The sequence below is a fragment of the Parasteatoda tepidariorum genome, chromosome 6 (assembly GCF_982258835.1).
Source record: "Parasteatoda tepidariorum strain Cologne lab strain chromosome 6, Ptep-v5.0, whole genome shotgun sequence".
In the NCBI taxonomy this organism is placed as follows: Eukaryota; Metazoa; Arthropoda; class Arachnida; order Araneae; family Theridiidae; genus Parasteatoda; species Parasteatoda tepidariorum.
The window spans coordinates 107,050,097-107,071,476 of record NC_141760.1 but is presented as its reverse complement, the minus strand read 5'-3'; the positions used below and the strand labels follow the sequence as shown (position 1 = coordinate 107,071,476).

Here is a 21,380-nt window from a genome sequence, read left to right as displayed (position 1 = left end):
TGTAAGTTTAACTAAATCAGTTAACATCTAAGTATCACAAAATCAGTGTTCCAATGTTTTTCCTTGGAATAACATAATAAGTAAATATATTTCATAATAAGTAAATCATAATAAGTAAATTATTTTATTTTCATAATAAGTAAATTATTATTAATTACATAGTTGAAGAGCTTAGTGGAAGAACTTGCTAAGTGATACTTCAGAGAATTTGAGTAAATGAACGCTGAAGTTTATATGTTTATCCTTTTTGTTTTTTCTTTTAATCTTTATGTTTTTGAAGGCATAGCAAACAAAATTTTTGGGTTTCTATTTATTCAATTCTAACTCTTTTATAAAGGAAGATTTTTATGATTTTTGTGCATAGCATTGGCTTATTTTCACGGACTATTTTTAATGTTTTTCATCGAATATAATTTTGTTTGAAAAGATGAAATAAATATACATCCATTTAGACGTATATTCATAAAATAAAATTTTAGCAACCTAAATTTGGAACTAACTGGTATCAAATTTTACTTACCCTTGTTAGTCCGAAAACCGATCAAAAACTGTTCAGAAGTAGCTTGAGTTAAACTTTTGTGGAGTAGATATTTCACCGGTATGTATCACTTTAATTTGTGAGAATTTGATAATAAAAGTATTTTTATTAGTTTTAATACAAAAAATATTTAGGTATAGCTGTTCAAATAAAAAATGTTTTCAATTTTTCATTTAAAAAAAAAATGCAATTTCGTGCAAGAATGATAACATTTTTATTTAAAAAAGTGTTTGTAAAGCAGTTTTGGTTTCTTTTCTTTCTTCTGTCATTGTGAACTACTCGCTTGATAAGCGATCCTCATTTTTTATAATTTAGGTTGCCACTTCACGAATTTCCGTCTTTGAACGCCAATTCACCATGGTGAATATGCACCTCTTTTTTTTTAAATTTTAAACTTCCTAACCTTGAATCTAGAAGACAAATACCTGTTTAACCCACTAACGGTACTACATGTAAAAACTTGCATTCTAACCTGCAGTCTTCTCTGCATAGTAAAACCGGTTTTTCCATGTTAATGGATAGGGGAATAGTGTATAAGAGAGAAACATTCTCCCAATTTTACCCATTTCCTTAACCTCCAGTGGGTTAAAGAACTAAGTCACATTCACCTTCAAGAAGAATTCTTTTAAGTGAAACTAATCAGCATTCGTGCTCAATGGAGGTAAGAACCACAAAAACCTCCCGTGGTTATCCCGATGCCAATGGAGATCTGATATGTTTGTATCAAAGTATAATTTGCATCAACATGGCAATCTCTGTTAACAGGGAGCAAAATACAGGATTATAATTGTTTTTTTCACTCAACCACTACCACTTTTTTTACTCAACCACTTTTCAAGTACAAACAAAAGTTTGTATTTTTATAATTGCTTGATAATCTCTATTAGATTTTTGTATTAAATATTTTATGTTATTTCCGTACTTACCTTGTGTATATGTTTCCTAAATTTTTTTTTAATTCTCTGATAGATAACATTGTCCAATGCTTGAAATTAAGAATCAGCAAACAAGATAAAGAAAATGAAAAGCTCAAAGAAGAATTAGAAAAACTTAATGAAGAAAAAAAAAAGCTCAAAGAAAAAGAAGAGAAGCTCAAGGAAGAAAGCGAAATTCAAAAAAGAGAAATTCAAAATTTGAAAAAAGAGTTAGATAAACTTGAGGCAAGATTTAACGAAAGGCTCAAGGAGGCAAAAACGATGAAATACGTAAGTTTTGTTGTTTCAATACTACTTTTTATAAAAATGAAGTTGCCTATTTACAATCTCATGTATGTTTCTGTAAAAAGCACATTTTTAGTTAATATTATTACGTAAATAAGTAAAGTTATTGGATGCTGTTTTGTATTGATTGCCTTGGAATGGGTTTTCATTTTGGTTTGACCAGTATAAACTATTCTGTCTGTTGCACAATTTGACTTTATATTCATCACACTTTAAAGTTTGAAAAAATCGTTTTCAATCTATATACGCCTGTATTTAACAAAATCGCTAAATGTCAACTAAAAGTATCTGCAGAAATTGGATCAATGCATAGAATGAAAAGACAATTTGATTACAATTTGTGACAATTTGAAAATAAAATATTTATAAAGAAAATATAAATGAGAAGAAGATAGTAAACCTCGTGGTGATATTGTTGCAGAACATTACAGAGTTATTGCAGAAAGATTTTTATTTGGGCGGCAAAGAAGTTGGGTTTTTATATATATATATATGCAGAAGCTTTCGAAATATTTTTTCTGCGAAATTTTTTCCCCCTTTCTGCAAAATTATATTCAAAAAATGCCTTTTTCACGTAGCGGAGGTGGCAAAAGTGCTCATGATTTTTTTTCCTACTTTCTCATGATAATAAAAAAAAATTGAGCATTGCTAGAATTTCAGATTGATATAAAAAGTATTTCCAATAGCAAAAATTTTAAAAAAGTTAACTATACAAGTATTTTTTTGAACAGGATAATATCGCCAATTATATTAGAATATGTGTTCTTTTAAATGTAGATTTTACAAAAAAATCTTACATTTATAATTAAAAAAATTATATACTGTTCTATTCTATACATTATAGATTTTTTTTTTGTTATTTTAAATTAGTAGCTCTGTTAAATTAGTTCTTTCTGTTATTTTAAATTGGTAGCATATATGTTTGCTACTATTAAAAATGTCTCTCCGAAAGGTATTATTTCTAGAGAGAATTGTCGCAGAAAGCAAGAAAAAAATTCTACCACAGAGAGAGTAAAAAAATCTAGATACAACTTTATGCTTGAGTTACGAATCGGAATTCGAAAGCCCATTTGTAGAAGCATCATACGTATTTTCTTCGATCAAAAACTTCTATTATCAACCCTTATTTTAATTTTTTTTAAAATAATAAATAAGAGAAGGTTTTCAGAGCAAACATCAAAAAATAGTTTTGTAATTTCTGAAAAATTTCTGTAATAATTTATTTTTAAATAAATCCACTGTGAACGTAAACTTATATACCAGAAATTGCTGTAATACTAGTCAGTGTTGAATTGTTTAAAGTGTTTTAAGCATTTCATCATGCTAAGACTTGCAAATTTTTTCTTCATGATTATTCCTGTCTTTTTCATCACTATTCATTGCTGTGTCATTTGTATTTTTTACGCTGTCCAGAATAGCTTTCTCAATTCAGGGGTCTGTTTAGAAGACATTTGGGTCCGTTAACGGACCCTTCACAAAATATCTTTTCATAAAAACGGACCCTTCACAAAATATTTTAACTTAAAAACGGACCCTTCACAAAATGATTTTTCTTTTAATCGGAGCCTTCACAAATTTGTTTATCTTCATTATTGTTTTGTTGATCGAATAAACCCTTTCCAGGGCAGAAAACAAGAAAGATAGATGTCAACGAATTAAGTTTTGTCTTCGGCAGACGATTCTTCCATTATTCGTCCGAAATTAATATTCTGCGCTCAGCAGTATAGGCTAAATACCAAATATTTGTATGTTGCATCTCTAATTTAAAAGCAGCAATTGTTGTTTATTTTTTTAAAATTTAATTTTTTTAATTATAATTTTACAGTGTTGAGCATAATCTTGTATGTCTTTACAATTTAAACTCCTTGAAAAAGTTTTTTTTTTTTTGCAATAACGGACCCTATTTGCACAAATTTCTAAAAGCGGACCCTGGTTGAAAGAATGTGAATAATTTTTTCACAATTTCACGAAAAACAGACCTTTTACAAATTGTCTGGACAGACACCTGCAATTAATGTTTTATTTGCGAGGTTTTAACTTCAGAATCATGCTGGGGGAAAATCACCAATCTGCATGTCAACATTAAACTTTGATCACTGTGATAACTATTCGCTGTCTTCTTTTACGATGCTGCAGTTTGAAATTTTGTATCATTCCTTGATCTATTTGGCTGCAGTTTTGACGTAGTATTTGGTGGTAAGCAAAAAACTGTAACATTTTTCACATTTTTGTAGATTTCTTTCCAATGGGCTTGGACAATTGTCAAAAACGAGCGATATTGTGATACTCTGCAATCATAGGTTTGTCCAACTTTTGGACTCCTTTTTCACAAATTTCTGTTGTCATCCGAGACTTTTCTAAGTTATAATCTTCTTCTAAAGATTTTGTGCCTTTGGTTTTTTTCTCTCGATAACTAATAATTTCAATTTCTCATGTCCAGTCATACTTGTACATGATATGACATTGAATATTGATTTGCTATGTTTTCTTCCAAAGTATTTTTCATTTCTAAATGCTAATCTTTTCTGAAGCAAGCATTGAATAAATAAGTATCATCCATATTAAAGATGTTTTACGGCTTATAGTCTTTAAGAATTTTACTCAGAGTTTCCATTATCCAATTTTCTTAAACATTATCATCCACATCTTTATTTTCATCAGTTATTATTTTTCTCCAATTTTGTGTCTTTTAAATTTAGCAAGCCATCCACTGCTTCCTCAAAATTCAGCATACCCCAATCCCTTCGCAAATCTAAAAGCTTTTTCTGTTATGAAAGGTCCAGAGATGGTAAAATTTTCATCTCCTGATTGAGCGTATCCCCTTCAAAACTGCCTCATCTTCATAGACTTTTATATTTAAACAAGAATTCGATAAATCATAATTTTATATCAAATCATGATTATTTTTTTTTTAATGTTTCATATGTTTGAAAAGAATTCTAAATTTTAAAGCAACTTTTTTTTTCTCGACTTAGTCCACTTCACTATAAATTTGATTATTTTTTTTTTGTCCGACATTTTCATTTAGACAACTTCCATTCCAGCAGGAAGAAATACTAATATGAGCATAAATGAAACAGACAATTACTCGTAGTCTAAAAAATGGCACTAGTAAAATCTCTGTTATTTAATTTCTTCAATGGTGACAGGTATGGTATAATTTTTAATTTTAAAGATGTACATGAATAAAAATTATTTTCGTCAAAATAACAGAAAACTCTGTAGCAGAATTTTTTTAAAAAACAATTTATGTTTCCTCATGGAAAGTTTTATCAAAAATAATTAATGAGAATACAATTTAGTTGCTAAGTCCAACTAAGTATACTTATTATATGCAATCCACATTAAACATATTTTTTTATGCATCTTGAAGTTTTGCCAAGTTAGAAAAAAAAAGTTATAACTAAGTCAGTTATTCTCTATAAAATTTCAATCTATTGAGATTCATTCACTGTAATCTAATTTTTTTTTAATTTCTTGTTCGACCTAAATATATCATTCCTAAGTTTGGGTTTTTAATATTTTGAAGGTGATCTTTACTTTTATCTAACCAACAGGCCTTTCCCATGAAACCTAAAGTGCAACACTTCATAATTTTAAGACTTAAAATCAATTCATTATGTGTCCCATTTATTTTTCATTTATTTATTTTTATTTTATTGATAAATGTTTTCTTTTAAGTACATTATAAGAATTATTTTTCTCTGTAGTCTTATTTTGAAGAGGAAGAAAAAAGCTTTTCCAATGAATGTTTTCTTAGTAAAGATTACAATAGTTTATTTTGTGAATTATTTTTAGTCAGTGGCTTAAATACAGGATCCCATTAATTTTGTAATGTAAATGTTTGTGTTTCTATTTAGTGTTCCCTCATTGATTGTTCCCAAGCAGCAAAAATTCTTTGCTGTTATTCTGGCTTAAGGTCTTTTGCATACTGCAGTGAAAAATGTAAAGCAAAAGACGACGTCCATAAAAGATTTGAGTGCAAAGCAGGGAAGAGAACTGGTCCATTACAGGTATGTAGTATATCTTGCAGAACTGATAGTATATCTTACATACTCTGAAACTGTAACATACTCAGAACTGTACTTTATACTCATATGGGCAATAAAACTATTTCATTTTTGCCTGTTTTTTGAGAAAGTAAATTATTATTGACTATCACTTCTCTTTCTTAATTGTAACATGTATATTTGTAAAATTTTCTTCTTATACAGAAGGGAACCGGTTATCCGGAACGATCGGGACCATCGCTATTCCGGATAACTGATTTTTACGGTTTTCTGAATCGCTACAAAAAGCCGTTTTTTTTATTGTTAATCCCCACTAAAAAAATAATAATAATAATATTTGGAAATAATCTTAAAAAGAAGAAGAAACGCTGAAGTAATACACTAATGAATTCCAAAATGAAGGTAAGGTAAACATCTTTCAAGAAAGTATGAAAAATCTTATGAGGAGAAAAACATCTTTTTTAAAAAAATGAAGGGAAAATTTATCGAATTTCATTCTGGTTTTCTGATTTTCGGATAACGGGTTCTGTACTGTACATTTGTAATAACTGAAACTAATTCATGATAGTCATAATTATTTTACTTCTACAAAAGGTATTAAATGAAGTAGTTTTTTTACCTGTTATTTCCATGCTTTGAATTAATAACAGGACCTAATGGATTTTTTTTCCGTATAAAGAGAGATATAAACTTTATTTATGTACTTTAATGTTTGCTGTTTTGTATGTTTTTAGTTAAAACTAAATTTTTAATTTAAAAGTTGTTTCTCATTATTTAACTCTTAATCAGTATGATTTTCATAATTTTGTTTTCCTGCTGTATGATTAATTAAATTTTCTAATTAATGTATATACTTAATTATAATTGTTTTCTACTTAAAAATATATATACTAAAAATATTATACTTAAAAATATATTTTGAAGCTTGGCCAAAGAATACCTAAAGAGGCCTTTTCATTTCAATTCTAACCTTCAGTAAGGATAGGTTCGAAAAGGGACGAAATATATTGCACCTCCAAAACCCGTTCCTCTGTCTCCCCTACATTTTTTGTGGGGGTGCGTGAGTTAAGTAACCCGAAACTAATCGACTAACCACTGTCGCAGAAGGGGGATTGCAACCTGCGGGGGTCAACTAGCTTTCAAAAGATATCAGAAGAAACTCACTCTTCATCTTATATTATGCTTTTTCTCTTTCTAAGAAAAACTTAAAAAATATTTTTTTTAACTCTAAAACGACTTTATTTATTTTCAAAATAGTTTTATCATTTTATTTAACATGCACTTTTTCTAATTATATCTTGAATTGTTTATTATTTTGATTTGATTATTTAGAGAACTAATAATAACCAAAGTGTTTAAATTTATAAAATTTTACTATGTAGTCATATGAAAGTAATTCATATAAAGTAACTACATTAAAAATAAATTTATATTTTCTCTATAGATCAAATAAAGTTTGTTAATTTTTTTAAAATTGATTTGCTAATTTTTAAAACTTTTTATGTTAAAGTAAAACCTTGAGTTCAAGATTTTATTTTTTTATTACGTATTTAATTTTCTTCTTTCAATTACAATTCAAATACAAATATTTTTCACAATCTTTTTTTAATTTTAATTAATTTTTTTTAAAGATTATTACACCGTTTTGAAACTAATTAAATTCTACCACTTTAAAAAACTATGTTAACATTTAATCCATTGTTTAAGCAAATATGGTTGCTTACTATGTAAATTTGATTTAGACTTAAATATTTGAATTTCGCAATTTGAATGAACTAAATTAACCTTCACTAAAAACTCACTTCATTTTAATTATTACTTTTGCTAACTACAATTATTATTGTATAAATAACTCCGAACTGGAATTATGATTCGATCTTAAAAAATAAACACCGGGGTTATTTGTCACAAACAAATTGAAACATCAAAATTGAAAATTATTCGATTTAATTATCACAAAATTTTAAATCATATTAAGACAAATCTAGTTTCCGATTATATCACTTAACTTATTCAAATAATTTAGCTCGGATACATTTAAAACTTCACCCACAAACTCATATTCATCATTTTTACTTACATTATTTCTTCTCAGTTATAGTTACTTTAAAAACTTATCGCCAGAGATATTGTTTAACAATAATACAAAAGAAATTTCTTATTGATCTAAAGCAGTTATTTAGTATAAATTTATTAAACTGCATATTTTGAGAGCGCAGTTTTATATGAAGTTTATTTTAAAGGAATAAAGGAAAATATAACTTATTAAAAAGTGAATATATTTTATTTATCAGCTTTTGCTTGTTAAAAGGTATTTATATTTTATCAAATAATTTTTATCAAGTAATATCTTGTGATTACTTTATATAATAAAGGAACTTCATTTTTAATTAAATTATTATAACCCTAATAACAAAGAATAATGGTAAAAGTGGGTAATGAACGCATTTTATTTGTAAATGTCGTAAATAAAAGGACAAATAAATAACTTACAAAAGTATAACTTATTTCTAAGGAATTCCTTAAAAACTATCTTTGATAAGCTTTATAATTTTCTAAACGTAGAAGTAATATTATAAGAAAATTGATGTAACTCTTTCATTTCAGTTTTGAGGATTCATAAAAAAATACCGTTATTTCTGTCGTAAAAGTAAATTATAACATTTTCGACTAATAAGCTGAAGTGACAGTTTAAATTTATTTTTCTAATAGATCATTTCGATGGATCATTAAAAACAACAAAATAAAATAATTCTATGTTATTTTACATTTTAGTACATAGATTTGTGAGACTGCTCACTGTAATTAATATAAAGATTTATCAAAATAATCGAAATTAATTTATAAAAAGTACGATAACGAAATTTTTGAAAGAAAAGGCATTTATTGGTTTTGATTAAAACTTACAACATAAAAACAGATTGAGACAAGTTTACTTTACAAAATTTTATCAAATACAAAAATACAGAAAATTATGGTTATCTAGGAGATATATTCATATAGATGGCATGCTGGCTAACCCTGGGAGGTTTTCGTGTTTTTCCTATTTATGTAATGCTAATGACGGTTAGTTTTCTTATATTTTAATTAACTATAATTACACTAATTAAAGTTTGCAGTATAGAAATTTCTACTAAAACTCTTCTCCATGAATGGCAAAAAAAAGGGTCAGGGAAGAGAAATTAAAATAACACATTGATTACATACTTTGTTCTAGCAAAACGTTATGAATAAAAATTACATTATACACTTTTAATATGAATTCGAAAAATTTCTCGTTATTAAATACATAAGATATTGCATAATTACTACTCTTAATATATATTTTTAGAATATTGCGAAAAAAAGTTTTAAAAAGTGTATTAATTAGGAACTACAGATCAGGGAATCAACTAAGGAATCAGGTCTGAAAACATCAAAACCAGTTTGACTGTCTGAAGTAGCAAAGAGTAGCTTAACTCTAAGTATTACAGCTTATTTTTATTTTTTAATTTATCGTGATGAAATTTCGTGGTGTTTATAATAATCACATTTCTCATTCTTTCTATTTCATCCGGCAATCAAACTGGTTTCAATATTTTCAGTGTTGCGTTCCTAAGCATCGATTCATTATATTTTGATACCGTTTGTATTTTTCTCTCGTGAATATTAATTATGACCACTAATGTTCTTTTACTTCTATTTTTTTTTTAAAGAATTTTACAATACATGCGTGTATTTTCATATTTTTCTTCATTTGCTGATTAAAATGAAAATTTCATAATACTTTAGTGTTCTTGTGTATTTACATTAAAGCACTAAAAACAGGGTTAAGTGCTTGTTCATGTTTGGATGATGCGTGGTCTTGTGTACTAGCTATTTTTTTTCCTTACCGTGAAAAAACATACTATCCCAGCTATTGGAGTAATTAAAACTATTTACGGAATGAAAAAATTGGAATCTTTTAAATTTTTTTAATGTAAATGTTTTTTTAAACCTACAAATGAGTGTACGATATATTTTTTTTAAAAAAAAGGAAAACTGCAGTTTTGTGATGCTTTATAGTATATTGGAAGATCTTTACGTCATTTATTCGATTTTAATTAATCTCACTTTATTCAGCAGCTAATTTTTTTAATTCTGAAACATCTCTAAAAAATAAGAAACAAAGTTTAAAAAAAGGGGAATCATGTATTTAAAAAATAAATTCCATTCTCAAAATGAATAAAAACAAGAAAATTATTACTACTAAATAAATAAAATGTATATAGAATGAACGAATTATCAGCAAATATAATTTTCATAATAAATTACAAGCTTATAACTAAAAAGAAAGCTATAGGTTTTTAAAGCGTTCCCCATACCATACCATATTCTTAAAGGGAGCAAGACCTCCCACCGAGAAGATTAGTGAACTTGGGGGTGGAAGTTGCCTTCCTCCCTTACTCAAAGGTAGAAAGTGACTTGTGTTTCAAAGGCAATATTACAAAAAGTAATAAAGATTAAAAAAATTAACCTACATTTTCGTGGATAGGAAAGATTGAAAAAATTATTAGTATTTTTTTTTAATTGATCACTCCGATTCTTGAACAAGAAAAATCGATTCAAAGTACGACAAGCCCGCCATAGACTTTACATGTTAAAAGCAGAATTGAGGAGTCTGCTTGGTGCAACACTTTTCTCCCGGCAACCACAATTCATGACCCTGATTTTCTGCTCTTTTGAGCGCGCCCCGTGTTCTTTGTTCGCCAAGTTTTGAAGTATTCAAACTGCTAAAAATAGCTCTGCTTATATGGAGAAGCATTTTTGAATTTAACTGTCTTTGCCTACTAATCAACCCTGTAGCAGAATCGTGGCGACACGATGACATTGTCGCAAAACATGACAAAATTATTGCAGAAAATTTTTTTTATTTGGGAAGCAAAAGAGCATCTTTTTATCTGCAGAATTTTTGGAGATTTTTTTTTTTCAGCAGAACTTTTTTTCCCCTTTTCTGCAGAATTATTTTCAAAAAATGCCTTTCTCACATTTTTTGATCACAGAAACACAGACTATGTACTGTTTTATATGTGTTATAGTTTTTTTTTATGTGTATAAAAAAAACTTCTTACTATATAATTAAAAAAATAATAAAATTATAATTAAAAAAAATTATACTGTTTTATTCCGGCCATGAAGACTTTTTTTTTTAAAAAAAATTTTGTAAACAGGAAATGCTTTTGCTCTTTTATATATATATATATATATATATATATATATATATATATATATATATAATATATATATATATATATAAAGTTCAAAATGAAAAATAAAACAAAGAAAAATTATAGAAAAAAGGGGGGGAATAATAATTAAAAAATAACAAACAACAGTTTATATAATAAAAATGAAGAAGAAAAAAAGGGATAAAATTTTATTTGAAAAACCGGAAAGAAAAAAGATATAATCTTTTCTTCAGGCCACACGATTATATCCGCAAAACAGAGTGCTTTCTGATATTGTATCAATAAAACCAAAGCAAAATATATTAATACAATAGTGTGAGGAACACTAAAAAATTTTTTTATAAAAATAACAACAAATAAAATAGATCACAAAAAGTAAAAATAACATGTAAAAACAGAAAATAAAATAAAAGAAAAAGAAAAAACATTGAAAAGGGACTATAAAGGGAGTAGCAAAATCAGATCAACTTACATGGACAGAAAATTTTTCAAGAATGATTTAAAAATGTTTTCGCAGAAAGATTGCCAGATTACAAAATATGAAAACAAAAGATAAAAACAAAAGCGCAAATTGAGTGTAACAAGAGGATTTTAAAGTGTCGTTCTTACTGCACTGCTGAAGTGATTTGTTATTCTGAGCTTTGATTTGTTAGTTTCCAAGGAAGGACCCGAAATGGATGTGCACAAGGTAATATTATACTGGATAATTTTAAAAATTAATCATAAATAGTTTTTAAAGATGTTTATTTAAGAGAAAAGAGAAACATAAATTGCCTGTTTTGCAAATAATTTTAGCCGCGGATTGCGCGATATGGATTAGCACATAGTAAAATTATTTAAATTATCAGAGAAAAAAAGTTTTAATAGATAATTTTAACACGGATTTGCCCGCAATGGATTTGCGCACGGAAAAATTCACAAAGAAAAAAATTTTAGTAGATAATTTTAGCCACGGATTTGCCCGAAATGGATTTGCACATGGAAAAACTGTATAGATTAACAAAGGAAATTATTTAGTAAAGGAATTTTAAGTAAATAATTCTAACCACGGATTTGCCCAAAATGGATTTGCACATGGAAAAATTATGCACATTGACAAAGAAATTATTTAGTAAATAATTTTGTCAATGGATTTACCTGATATGGATTTGCACATGGGAAAATTATAAAAATTAAAAACCAAAAAAAATGTTTAGTAAATATATCCACAAAAATATATAAATCCACATAAATATATACGTAAATATATCCACAATGATTTTATATATATAAAATATATATATATATATAAAATACAGTCAATTCGCTATAACTCGAAGTACGATAACTCGAATATTACTATAACTCGATTTTTTATGAGGTCCCGACCCTTTTATCTTCAATTTCATGTTAATTATTCTTGATTAATCGAATTTTACTCCCTTTAACTCGATTTTTTTTTTATCTTTTGAAGCAAGAAAAAAACCTAGAAGCTGATATCTTGTCCCTTCCTTTGCAACACACACACAATGTCTTTCGCACTCTTCATGGAGAAGCTAAAGCTGTCCCTCTTGAAGTATGTGAACAGTGGTTAAATGAAACGTTACCAAATTTACTTCAAGGATACAGTTAAAATGATGTTTTCAATATTGATGAAATGGGTTTATTTTTTAAATGTCTTCTAAATAAGACTATGATGTTTAAGGATAAAAACTGCTCAGGGGGTAAAATGAGCAAGGAACGTTTGACTGTCCTAGTTGGAGGAAATGCGTCTGGGACAGAGAAATTGCCCTTACTTGCTATCGGAAAATACCGAAATCCCCGATGTTTCAAGAATGTAAAAACGTATCCTTTGGATTACAAGTCTTAACAAAAAGTTTTGGATGACATCAGTATTATTTGAAGACTATGTAAGAAAATTGGATCGGAAATTCTTCGCTAAGAAAGGAAAACTGATACTCTTTATGGATAAATGCACAGCGCATAGTGATCTACCTAATTTGAAAGCAGTAAACTTGCAGTTTCTCCCGCCAAACACAACAGCCAAGTTGCAGCCGATGGACCAGGGTATCATAAAGTGCTTCAAACAGTCTTATCGTAAATGGCTTGTCAGAAAAGTGATCTTAAATATTGTAAGCATTTAGAAGATTCGTAATTAATAAGCATTAATTAAATAATCCAACAATATTTTGAAAGTCCAAAACCGAAACTAACGGTAAGTCGAACTTCCGATATGTCGGAAGTTTTTCGTCAGTCCTATCAGATTCGAGTTATTGCGAATTCACTGTATATATACATATATATATATATATATATATAAAATATATATATATATATATATATATATATATATATATATATATATATATATATATATATATATATATATATAAAATATATATATATATATATATATAAAATATATATATATATAAAATATATATATATATATATATATATATATATATAAAATATATATATATATATATATAAAAAAAATATATATATATATATATATATATATATATATATATATATATATTTGCTACTATTAAAAATTATTTTCTGATAGGTATTAGTACAAGAGTGAATTGTCACAGAAAGCTCGAAAAAATTCTGCCACAGGGCTAATTAATATCTTTTATGAAATGCCTTTTACAAATGACTTTTTAAAAATTTTTGAATTTAATTTTGTAATCGTGCTTATTACTAACTTACAATTTTTTAATTATATGACATACTAATTTATCTTCAAATTGAAGTCCTTTTTATTTTGTTTCTGTTAGCCTGTTTTTGAGTCCTCCTTTAATTGTTTTTTTATTGTATTATTATACAGAGTGTTTATAAAGTCGCGGACCCATTTTGATGTTCAATAACTCATAAAATAATAAAGATAGATTAAAATTAATAACATAAATGGTTAGATAGACTCAACAAGTTTCATGAACCTTGTCAATGAACTTCCACATGTGCCCCCTTCGTCGCATGGAGAATATCAAGTAGATAGTCAATTTCATGCCAGGTAGCGGCAAGCATGTTGGCAACCACAGAGGCTATTGCGGTTGTAATTCTGGCTGTTGAGTCATAAATGTTCCATACGATTCTCCTGTAAACATTGTCCTTTATAAATCCCCCCCAAAAAAAGTCCAGCGGCGTTATATCAGGTGATCTGGGTAGCCAAGGAATTGAACCTCCTCGCCCAATCCGTCTTCCTGGATAATGGTCATTCAAAGAACTACGAACGATGATACCCCAATGAGGTGGTTGAGGATTCAATGCCCTGAGCCTAACGTCGAGGGCATCCCAGATATGTTCAATGGGGTTCGTATCAGGACTTCGAGGTGGCCAATTCAGTCGTTGGATTTCACCTGCATGCTCGTCGAACCAGGCACGGACGATATTGGCGCGATGTGGGGCTGCATTGTCATCTTGATACACAGCAATGTCATCAGGGTGTTGAAACATGACAAAAGGGTGGAGATGGTCTCCAAGCAGCTGAAGATACCGCTGACCAGTCAATGTGGCATCCAGAACGACCAGGGGGTCCATTCCATGCCACGAAAATGCACCCCACACCATGACTGATAGGCCACCGGCCTGGACTGTGTCCACTCGACATGCTGGATCCATCGCTTCGTGTAGTGTGCGCCACACACGGTGTCTCCCATCAGCATGGAACAGTTGATAACGTGATTCATCAGACCAGATCACGTTACGCCACTGTTGCAGTGTCCATCCGTGGTGATTGGTGGCAAATGCACACCGAATTGTCCGATGATGCTGCGTTAGCAGTAGCACACGTGTGGTTGACGGCTCTCATACCCGAGAACATGCATGTTCCGACGGATTGTCCACTGGGACACGTCTCTATCGCGGCCAGTGTTGAATTCATACGTGATTTGTTGCACACTTGCTCTCCTATCTCGAGTTACCACTCGTCTCAGGTTTTGCCTGTCTCGGTCATTTAGGGCCTGTGGACGCCTGGTATGGTGTCTGTTGTGGACTGTGACACTCTCATTCACCCATTCTCGGTAAACTCTCGACATGGTTGACCTTGGGAAGCCGAATTCCTGAATCACTTCCGAAATGGAATGTCCCATGCGTCGGGCACCCACAACCATGCCGCGTTTGAATGCCGTCAACTCACGACGACGCTGCATTTTACCTGATCACTCACACAGCCACTTCAAGCAATGACTAACACACAACTGAGACTGTCGCAGATGCCACCAGGTGGCGTTGGTCACACGTGCTGTCCATCCACAAATCAGAGCCCTGCTATCCCATGAGTTTTGCTCAGTCAGTGTATATATATATTGGAAGGTTTAATCTGGGATAACCCTTTGCTATTTTATTAAATGTGCAGGAAAAAAACATGTTATAAACCTGCCTATATTAAGATACTCTGCATATTTAGTACCGATTCATGATTTCACTTAATTTTGTAATTATTGTATATTATACAGTTGGCAGTAAAGACGAGTCAAATCACACTGGGAGCGGTATTTATATCGAGAATATTTCTGTTCGACTCTCTAGACGAAACCCATATAACTGCTCGGTACTTAGGAGCTATTTGATAGCTATTGAGGAGGGTTTAAAAACCATCCTCCACTCCTGACTCTAGCGATATTTAGACTCTCATAGATAGCCACAGCTCGATTCAACATCTACAGGACTGGAGTCGAGTAAAAGACCTCGTAAGCATTCAAATAATCAATATGCTCAAAATTCTTGCAAATCGTAGGGAGGTCCACTTTTAGTGGATCCCCTCACGTCAACTTCCCTGAAAACGAAGTTGCGGATATCTTGGCTAAAAGAGGCTGCGCTGAGATGGCAACTACCGACTATGACCTCACTTTTCAAGAGATTTTCTCAATGACGAAAATTAGAGACCGGCAGGTCTGGCTCTCCCCTCCTGCCCATCCCTGGTTCTGTAGTGAAAGACCAGGATGTGCATTGGATCTTGAGGCTGACAGATATGCTCAAACGGCCGCCTCAAGACTTATCAGTGGGCACCTAAAAGGCATGACCTTTGAATGTGGCCGCAAAGTCTTCCCAACGTGCAATCTGATGCTCGATTGCTTGGGGCTCTCTCTTAAGGATATCCGTGATAGCCCACTTCTGGTGCTTGACTTTACTAGAGTTCACGGTCTCATGGATTTGATCTAGCTGTCGCTAGATCCTGAATGATTGGACACAACAACAACACTTTATTTTTGCAAAGAAATGTCCTCTAAAATTTCATCTTCAATGAACATCAAATTTAAAATTTCATTTTGTGTCTGTGAACGCTTTAAAGATTTGTTTCCTTTCCCCAATTCTTTTTTAGTTAGACTTTGATTCAATTTGTGGGTGAGTTAATTAAACATATTGGCTCTTCATATGCGTAAAATGGGATGATTTAATCTGGGTCAAACATTTTCTTGTAGATATTTTATTTACAATACATGTTGATAAATTATTCAAAACACATTCAATGATTGCTATGCGTTTTCTTACTGACAAAACCTCATTGGTGGATGCAACTCGACTTTTTAATTTAATTGCATTTCTATTTTAGGTGGCAGAAGAAAAAGAAGCAACTCCCGAACAAGTTGTTGCAAGAGGAGTTGTTCAACAGTCTACAACTACAACAATATATTTACACAAAGAAGTTAGTTTTTTTTTTTTTTTTTAATGCTGATGTAATTTGTAAATATAAATTGCATTTATCAAAACTTTGAAACATTTTACTCTTAATATGGTGTGTAGCGTTTTTAAAAGACCTTAAAGGGTTTTTTATTTTTTAAGAGCTTAATTTTACCTTTTGGAAAATTAGATTTTTTCTTCTGTACCATGTCGATTTTTGCTGTGTATCATGTAAAAGCGTGGTTTTCACATTGTTTTATTCAACGTTTTCACAGTTCATTCAACCACAATCAATTTTGGCGTACAGTTGGTCCTTGATGTATGATAACGCCAATCATATTACATATTTGATTAAATACTTGGCAGTCTGCATATGTGTCTACTGAGCTGGGTTCAGTGAGATTCTTACACTCTCATGTGCAACCCTACTGCATTTTTTAAGATATTCTCAATTTCAGTCTTCATTTTCCACCCTCTGAAATCGAACCAAAAAAATCTCTCGATCTTTTTATGGTGGCTAATATAATCAAGAAAAGAGTTCTTTGTTAAAAACTAGTTATTTAATGATGATTATGTAAATTTTCTGAAAATTATTTTGCATTTTGTTATTATATATAGTGCTTAAAAATATTTTTTGAGTGTTTAAAAGGTGCTTATTTTTTGTTGAGAAAAGGTGCTTATTTTTTGTTGAGAGATTGGGCTATGCACCTTGTTATAAACAAATTTTACTTCTGTCAGTGTCCCCCTTATCAGCTCCCAGAAAAGTGTGTGACTGTCATTAGGCACCATAATAACATTTTTAATATGAAGTCTATTTAAAAATTATAGCATTGAAAAATCTATCTAACGCAATTCTACATGAATTTTATAATTTCTAAAGCAAACCAGCAAATATATGGTTTTTAATAATAATGCTCTCTTGATAATGATATTTCTTTTTCTGTAAATAAAAAATACTTTAGTGTAGATTTTTGCTTTTTAAACTCTATTTGTATTTAAAAATTATTTTAAAGCACATAATATTGATGTATTCCAAATATATATTGTCATATTTCGTAGATGATAATGGTGTATTTAATTATATGTGAAATGATCTATATAAATAATGCAAAGCTTCGTGTTTCCAGGTTTGTATTATGAAAACCTTCTGATCTAATTCTGAATGTTCTAAAACACATTATAAATTATTTAACAATTCTAAGCTAACTTACAGACGGGGAAAAAATTAAATTAATAACTATTTTTTCTTCGATCGATTTAATATTTAAGTAGGAACTTCCAATTTTATTAAATTGATAATTTTATTCTACTTTCAGATAACTAGTTCCAGTGCAACTCCACAAACTGCAAATATACACAAAATGAACAAAGTTGTTGCTGCCAAAAAGACTTATGAAATGTCCAGAAATATAAACAGAAATACGAACTCGCCAGACATATATTAAAAACATTATACATAACTAGCCTTTATTAATAAACATCATATTGTTAATTTTCGTTCACCTCTTGTATATGTTGTCATGTTATGATATTTTAAAATGTTTCATTTTTATATTTGTTTCATTGATTCACCGTATTATTTATAAATTCTCTCTGATAATTCTGAAAAATCAATACATTTTATTTGTTTTTTTTTGTCATTTACAAATCATTTAAAAAATTTGATAGCCCCAAAACTTATGTTTTAACCAGCGCTCATCGATTTACATCAATCTTTTTTTCTTAAAAATCATTAATATTTGGTATTAAATAAATTACAATGCTTTTGAAATATTTTATAACTTTTTGGGGGGTTTTCAGGATGCAGTCTAAATAATAAATTGAAAATTTAATGTTTTTTTTTTTTTAATTTATCTCTAAAAAGTACTTACTGAAAATGGGTATCTTTGCAAAAAACATGATGGTAATGAAACTTCTACCAATTCTTGGTTTTAAATAGTCTTTAAAACCACATTTTATTTTTGTATTGCAAATATATTTCTGAATCTTAAAAGTATTTACAGTATTAAAAGGTAATTCCAATGTTGAGTAAAACAGCTGCTAAAAGAAAAATTCAGATAGCCTGTTCCTATATGTTTTTTTTTATTTATTAAATTTTTTTTTAGATAGTAACTAATACATAGTTTAAAATGTATTATTATTTTAACTTAATATAAACTAAATTTCTTTCAATATTTTTTAAAACTCAAGCTAAAGTTTTTGTTATTATTATTTTTTTAATCACAAACCCTGCATTTAACATATGTTACAATGTTTAATTTGAATTTGTAAGATATGTTTTGATAGTGAGTTTTCAATTTGTTCTATTTTATCGAATGGGATTTTTATAAATTTTTTTATGTCTGACACTTATAACACACATAATCGTGGTAAAAAAATTCAAAATTTTATTATTAGTTATAATTACAATTCATTATAGAAGTATCAAATATGAATTCTAACCATATAATCTCTTATAGAAAAATACATTTGCTAATAACTTGTTTCAAATGTAAAATCATTATTTTTTTAAGGACGGTGATTTTACTCTGATGATAAGGTATGATGTATTATGTACAAGATATGATGTAAAAGTTATGTGTGAATGTATATGCAAAATGATGTCTATAAAAAAGAAGAACATTTTAATGTATATTTATAAGAAGTACTTATTAGATATAAGTAACTTATCAGAAGTATTGAGAGTGAGCTGCACTTTTTAAAAATCTTCACATAACTGTGGAAAATTGCCACTTTTCTTCCTTTACATTAAGAATAATTAGTTCTAGAGCTATATTATAAAATGAATATAAGAATTCTCTTCAGACAGAAAAAGGCATGAAATTATAATTTCTTAAGTATCTTATTAAGATTTAATTTTATTCATTGAAATATGTTTCATTGAAACCAAATTTTTAAAGTTTTAAATCTTTTTAAATTTTAATTGAGAAAGCTTTCATAAAAACCATTTCAGCTAGGATTAATGAATGATATGGAAAAAATGCAATAGTAATTAATTATATAAGTATGTTAATTATACAAGCATTACTATAATTATCCATAGGATAACATGGAGTAAATAGAATCTCTTTCCTATCTGAAGGGGACCCTTAATTGTATTTTTATACACAGTTGTCTGTTAAAATTGCTATGGAAAAGGAATGGCAAATTTTGATTTAGTGCCCTATAAAAAAAATTTATATTTCTATTTTTTAAAATGCAAAATTAAAGCATTATTTGAAGAATGTAATCATCTTGCTAAGATTGTATTATATATTATCAAAAATTTTCAATAAAAAAACTATAACAATTTTAGTTTTTAATAATTTTGCATGCATATTTAAAATTGTTGTTGATTTGAAATATAAAGTTATCACAAAATACTTATGTTATTCACTATTATTTCAGATGAAACTAAAGTAAAAACAACTTAACTGATTTAATGAAGTACTGTTAAATTTTGATGTTTTTTAAACATGATGATTTTTAAAAAGGATAAAACTACAATATAGAAATACATATCACTCATTATTAAAAAGTAAACTAAAAAAAGCTGTTATTTGGAAAAATAATTGTTTTTTCTAAACAGCAAAATAATAAATATTTAAAAAGCTTCGGACTATATCTATTCTGATCAAGACAAAAAAAAAAAAATAATAATATCTCCTGATATTATAAATAAATTAATCATAAAATTCAATACAAATAATTACAACTGATTATGACAATTGCTAATAAAAGTATAACAAATTGCCAATTTTAGTTAACTTGTTTTCATTCAAAAAAAAAAAAAAAAACACCAGTGGTTAGAGAAAAATATTAAATGCGTTATTTATGAGTCTCCTTGCACACTCTCCTTGCATTTTAAAAAAGAAAGATTTTTGCTTTCGTTCATGAATTTTCTAAAATATTAAAACGCTCAACGCTATTGTTTAATTTGGGGCCGTTCAAAAAGTACGCACACAAAAATGGAGAAATTTAAACCCCCTCCCCCCCCCCTTAGAGTAGGTAAATTTTATTAGTCTACCCCAGTGGTTCCCAACCTGGGGGCGATAGAGCTTCTCAAGGGGGGCGACGAGTATTCAAAAGATAAAAATTGCTTATAATATTAATAATAAAAGCTATTTGAGATTGAAATTGAAAATGTATATGAGACCTATGGTTCTGGTGTAGACAAAGAATTATGATAGTTAAAAATTTAAAAAAAATTCAAGTGCAGGATCGTTTTCGTCATACGTTTTGGTATCGCAGGCGGAAATCTGATAAGTCACTCTGTTCCTCTGAACAATAATACTGTTTCCAGGCGTATTGATGAGATGGCTGCCGACGTTGAATCAAAACTCAAATTTCTGAAAGAAGGTAAATTTGCGTTGCAGATTGATGAATCAACTGTGATAGATAACAAAGCTGTTTTAGCTTACGTGAGATTCATAAATGAGAGTAAGGAGATTAACGAGGAAATGTTGTTTACAAGAACTTTGACCACAGATACAAAAGGATCGTCGATTTTTAAATTAGTCAAAGATTATTTCCAGGTAAAAGAAATTCCCCTCACAAATGTAAGGGCTTGTGCAACAGATGGTGCTCCAACCATGTCTGGTTGTCATACTGGGTTTCTGGGTCACCTTAAAAAAGAAGTATAGGAAGTTATCTCACCATTCATTATGTCATTCATCGTCAACTTTTGGATGCAAAAAATTGGTTATTTATGGCATCAATAAAATAAAAGCTAATTCTCCTAATAACCGATTGTTCCGAGAACTTTGCCATGAAAATGATGAAGATTTCGAATACCTGCTCCTACATACAGCTGTGA

General features: G+C 29.1%; 1 protein-coding gene across 34 annotated transcripts in view; it reads left to right on the top strand.

The window, feature by feature from the left end:
* Nucleotides 1–19,874, top strand: part of LOC107451143 (uncharacterized) — a 97,601-nt gene extending 77,727 nt beyond the window's left edge. For all 34 annotated transcript variants that reach the window (XM_087166398.1, XM_087166391.1, XM_087166390.1 and 31 more), the window contains 4 exons: nt 1,508–1,743; nt 5,619–5,771; nt 16,518–16,610; nt 17,902–19,874. In XM_087166398.1, the coding sequence (XP_087022524.1) occupies nt 1,508–1,743; nt 5,619–5,771; nt 16,518–16,610; nt 17,902–18,030 (611 nt within the window). In that variant the 3' untranslated portion in view covers nt 18,031–19,874. The remainder of the gene's footprint in view (nt 1–1,507; nt 1,744–5,618; nt 5,772–16,517; nt 16,611–17,901) is intronic.
* Nucleotides 19,875–21,380: the final 1,506 nt, after the last annotated feature.